The sequence below is a fragment of the Austrofundulus limnaeus genome, unplaced genomic scaffold, assembly GCF_001266775.1.
Source record: "Austrofundulus limnaeus strain Quisiro unplaced genomic scaffold, Austrofundulus_limnaeus-1.0 Scaffold2267, whole genome shotgun sequence".
In the NCBI taxonomy this organism is placed as follows: Eukaryota; Metazoa; Chordata; class Actinopteri; order Cyprinodontiformes; family Rivulidae; genus Austrofundulus; species Austrofundulus limnaeus.
In genome coordinates, this window is record NW_013954669.1 from 7947 (window position 1) to 12955 (window position 5009).

At 40.4% G+C, this 5009-nt stretch overlaps 1 protein-coding gene across 1 annotated transcript in view; it reads left to right on the plus strand.

The window, feature by feature from the left end:
- The window catches only part of LOC106537358 (uncharacterized), a gene marked incomplete at its 5' end in the record, with an annotated part of 11901 nt that overhangs the window by 1429 nt on the left and 5463 nt on the right, over nt 1–5009 (plus strand). Inside the window, 2 exon segments of the mRNA XM_014034735.1 lie at nt 3885–4132; nt 4258–4515. Coding sequence (XP_013890189.1) covers nt 3885–4132; nt 4258–4515 — 506 coding nt within the window.

Consider the following 5009-nt stretch of genomic DNA (forward strand, 5'->3'; position numbering starts at 1 on the left):
GAATAAATCTTATATCTGCCCCTTTTATCCCCAGAATATGTTCTAAATAAGAGAATTTAAAAAATAAATAAATAAAAACAACTGAAAAAACACACACACACAAAAACAAACACCAAAGCTAAATTAAAATATAAACTCAAACAATTCAAATAGATTCACATTATGTTCCTCAATAGTCCCACAGATTACCAACTTTTATCATATATCATGTATGTGTAGCGCTGTTTATGTATCATGCTGTATGCATAAACAGCAAAATATTATAATCAACCAAATCATAGAATTTCAATAATTTCAATTCATAAAACAATATATTTAATGGATAGCTGTAATTTTTTTCTACTAATAATTCTTATAGCTCTTTTCTGTAAAATAAAAATAGGATTTGTAATGGCTTTGCAAGCGTTACCCCAAACTACAATACAGTAAATTAAATGTGGTACAATTATAACATTTTACAACATAAACAATGCTTTATTTTTGAACAACTCTCTTACTTTATACAGCACTCAGTACAGTACAGTACTAATAGATTTAGCTATTTTTGTTCTTAAATTATTTATATGTGACCCATCGCATCGAAACAAGGATTAAGTCCAAAAGTGGAATGTGGAGAAATGGGCAGKATGGCTTCAGAGACTGCAAGAGGAGAACAATAATTAGGATCTTTGACCAGGAAGTAAGTAGTTGAATTATTGTAGATAGTTTGAGAGATGTCCACTTACAGTTGTCTTTGCAGATTGGCGTTCGTTGCAGGACATGGAGTGAGCTGAACATATATTTACAGGTGAGTTCTCCCAGTGTATTTACAGGTGAGATGATCCAGGTGAGTGATAAGGAAAGACATTCAGTGAGCTGTACATATATTTACAGGTGAGTTCGCCCAGTGTATTTACAGGTGAGATGATCCAGGCGAGTGACGAGGGAAGACCACAGAGGATGAGGACTCAGGCAGGTGAGTGCATAGATAGGTGATGGTAGAAGTCTTCAGCTTGAACAATCAGAGGGGCTCAGGAGATGCAGTCGCAGGAATCACTGGAGACAAAGAGCAATATCATCAACACAAAATGTGTAGTACACTCACGGGGCCAGAGAAGGACTCGTACCAACAAGAATTGTAAGTTCTGGCGTCGACCACAGGTGAGTGTTCTCCTTAAGTATCCCTCTCTTGATTATGACAATCACCAACACCTGAGGGAGACAATTRGTGCAACTGCCCAGCAGAGGGAGATAAGAGACGGAAACCCTACAATACCCCCCCTCTAATGATCATCTCTTGACGATGAGAGGAGTCTTTTCTCTGGGTGAGTAAATGAGAATATCRTCAAGGTAGACGAAAACAAACTTGTTGATCAGATCTCGGAGAACATCATTTATCAGATTTTGAAAAACAGCAGGGGCATTAGTGAGGCCGAATGGCATAACCAAATACTCAAAATGGCCAAACTGAGTTTTGAAAGCCGTCTTCCACTCATTGCCTACTCTGAAGCGAAGTAAGTGGCAGGCATTGTGTAAATCAAGTTTTGAAAAACCAGTAGCGGTAAGTAATTGCTTGTGGATAGAGTTAATCAAAGGGAGTGGGTACTTGTTTTTGTAGTGATAGCATTCAAACCCCTGTAGTCAATGCAGGGTCTGAGGGTTTTGTCTTTTTTGGCCACGAAAAAAAATCCTGCCCCCAATGGATAAGTGGAGGGGCGAATAATACCAGAATTTAGAGATTCCTCAATGTAATTCTACATGGTTTGTTTTTCGCTAAGAGACATGATGTATAACCTACTCGACGGAAGTGGARCACCMGGTAAAAGTTCAATGGCACAGTCAAAATGGCAATGAGGTGRAAGTGATAGAGTTTTACTTTTATTGACCAAAGCAGCTAAATCATGGTAAATGACTGCAACATTTGACAAGTCAGTAGTGTTGGAGGTCACCTTTATTTTGTAGGTGGGATAAGTGGCAGCTTTTAGACAGTTCTGTAAACAGTAATTACTCCAGCTAGAAACCCTCTTATTAGACCAATCAATGACTGGGTTGTGTTTGTTAAGCCAAGGGAAACCTAAAATGAGCTGGGGAGTAGGGGATTCAAAAATCATGAACTCACCCTTCTCTTTGTGGTTTCCCGACACGATGAACTGAAATTCCAAAGTCTCATGGGTGATGTGGGAGAGTCTCGTTCCAGTAATCCCAGTCAACGGGATAGGTTGGGGAAGACGTCGAGTCTGAAGTTGGAGAAGATCCACCAGATCCTTARAGATGAGGCTACTCTCAGCACCTGAATCCACCAATGCCTCAATAGAAAAATGTCCATCCTTGTGAAGAATATTTGCAGGTAGAGTTAATCGAGAKTCGGGGGCACAACGTGCTTCACTCACCAGGATCCCCTGTTTAGCTGGTGAKTGTGGGAGTTTGACTTCACCGGGCATGAAGCGATGAAATGTCTTTTTTGTCCACAATAAAGGCACTCTTTTGCTGCCATACGCCTCTGTCTCTCCTAGGGTGTGAGTCTGGCTCTTCCAATCTGCATTGGTTCAGGTTCGAGTTTGCTGGGGACAACAGGATTATTATTAAATGACTCACGTCTTTCTTGGGTCTGGTTGACTTAAGTTGGGAGCCAAACTTGGGGTTTTCTGCGTCTTTCACGGAGGCGATTATCAATTTTAATTGCTAGGTCTTTTAATGCATCCAAACTCTCTGGATCATYGCGTAGCGCTAGTTGGTCCATGGTGTGTTCAGACAGCAAGCTGGCAAAGGTTCCCCTAAGCGCTGTTTCGTCCCAACCAGTCTTAGCCGCGATGACCCGGAAGTGGATGGCATGATCTGCAACAGATGATTTGCCTTAGCGTAATGATAACAACTGGCGCGCTGCCTCCTCCTGGCGGACGGGAACGTGAAAAATACGTTTCAACTCATTGATAAAAACTGTACTTGACAGAGTGAATTGAGTGAGTTTGTAAAAAAGAGTTTGCCCAATCTAATGGTAGACCATGCAGCGATAAAATGATGTGTGTGATTCGTGAGGCAGAAGTGAGGAAAGCAGAAGATGAAAGTGCGAAGATCAACTCACACTGTAATAGGAAACCTCCACACTGGTCAGGACTACCATCGAAAATCATGATGGCGCGCGGCWCCGGCTTGCGATGTTGGGTGGTGCTTGAAGGATTTCTGGCATTGGAAGTTGAGGCTTGAGTCGGTTGGGTGGTTGAGGTAGGCGGAGTTAACTTATCTAATCTCTCGGATATGCGCTGAATCAATCCTCTGAGTTCATTCAAGTTAGAATGAGAAGTTCTCTGTTGGGATAACAACTCCATTATTTTCTTTCCAATAATCACCCTCTGTAGGAGAGTGGGCCGAGGATTCTCAGAGCCGTTTCTTGACATTATGRTGGCCAGAACAAACTGTTAGGTTTTAGTAAATCTAGTGTCAAGGAAGGTGAAATGGCAATGTGTCTCAGACAAAGTTATGTACAAATTTAAAACAGTGTTTATTTTACAGGAATGGTGGTGGACACAGGATGGCTTCAGAGACTGTGTTCCCAGGCCAGCCGAGAAACATAGTCCCTCCAGCGTGTCCTRGGTCTTCCTCTGGGCTTCCTCCCAGTGGGACATGCCCAGAACACCTCACCAGGGAGGCGTCCAAGAAATCTTGTATCATCTGCAAATAGAACACATTTTAAAAGTCATTCACATATAAAATAAATAACTTGGGTCCAAGTACAGAACCCTGAGGAACTCCAACTTCATCAACAGAACTGATTATAGATTCTTTGAAAACATACTGACTAGTTTCTACTGACTATTACATACTATTTTTTTTCTTTTTGATTTTTTACCTGGATTACTGAGATGCATCAGGACATACTGACTAGTTTCATTTATGATCTCCTCAGMCTGAACGACAGCAGTTTTCAGGAGCTTCTGGTCCTCCTCCATGAGATCCARGACCAGGACCTGGTGTTGTCCTTCTTGAGTAAAGCTGGTGGAGATTTGTCCTCCTACTGTCTGAACTGGAAGCTGCTTCATTTTCTGCTGCAGCAGCCGTCAGCTCAGAGCATCACTGTGAGCCTGAGGAAGAATCGCTTCCTACAGGACAGAGCTGCAGATCTGCTGCCGTTCCTGGACAGAATCATAATTAAAAGGTGACCATTAGAATATTTTTAAAACATTTATCAGATAAACAGTTCATTTTGTTTCATTTCATTATTTTTTTCTGATTCCTGTAACAAAACAAAGCAATGCTGTAAAATCCTCTGTCTGCTTTCAGGTCCAGTCCTGTCTTTGTGAGGACTTGGATCAGAGAGATCTACAGGTTCCAGGCRGGTCACATGATACCCAGTTTACTGAGGTCACTGGATCATGTGATCAACCTGAGCTGCAGAGAGCTGGACTCAGAGGACTGTGCTGCTCTGCTCTTCATCCTCAGACACAGCCATGATGTTAAACTGAAGCTGCTGTGGACCTTCATACCAGCAGAGACCACCCAGTCCATAGTGTCTCTGCTGCACACAGTTTCTGATCTCAGGTCAGATTGTTTTTTCAATTCAATTCAAAAAATTTATTCATTTCAATAAAAAATAACTATATACAATAAAAACAAAGAAAATACACAAATCGAAAATCAAAATAAAATGAAAGGTAGCAGAAGAAGAATAAATCTTACTGCCCCTTTTATCCCCAGAATATGTATATTCAAACACAACATAATTTACAAAACAATACTAAATAAAAATAAAAACATCAACTCAAACAACTATTCATATAGCTTCACATTTTACTTTTCCATATACCTTCAGAAAACTAGCTTTTATCTGTCTCTTAAATATATACATACAGTGGTTTGCAAAAGTATTCATACCCCTTGAACTTTTCCATATTTTGTCACATTACAACCACAAACATAAATATATTTCACTGGAATTTAATGTGAAAGACCAACACAAAGTGGTATACAATTGTGAAGTGGAAGCAAAATTTTACATGAATCAAAACGTAATGTTATGCATATAACTACTGTTC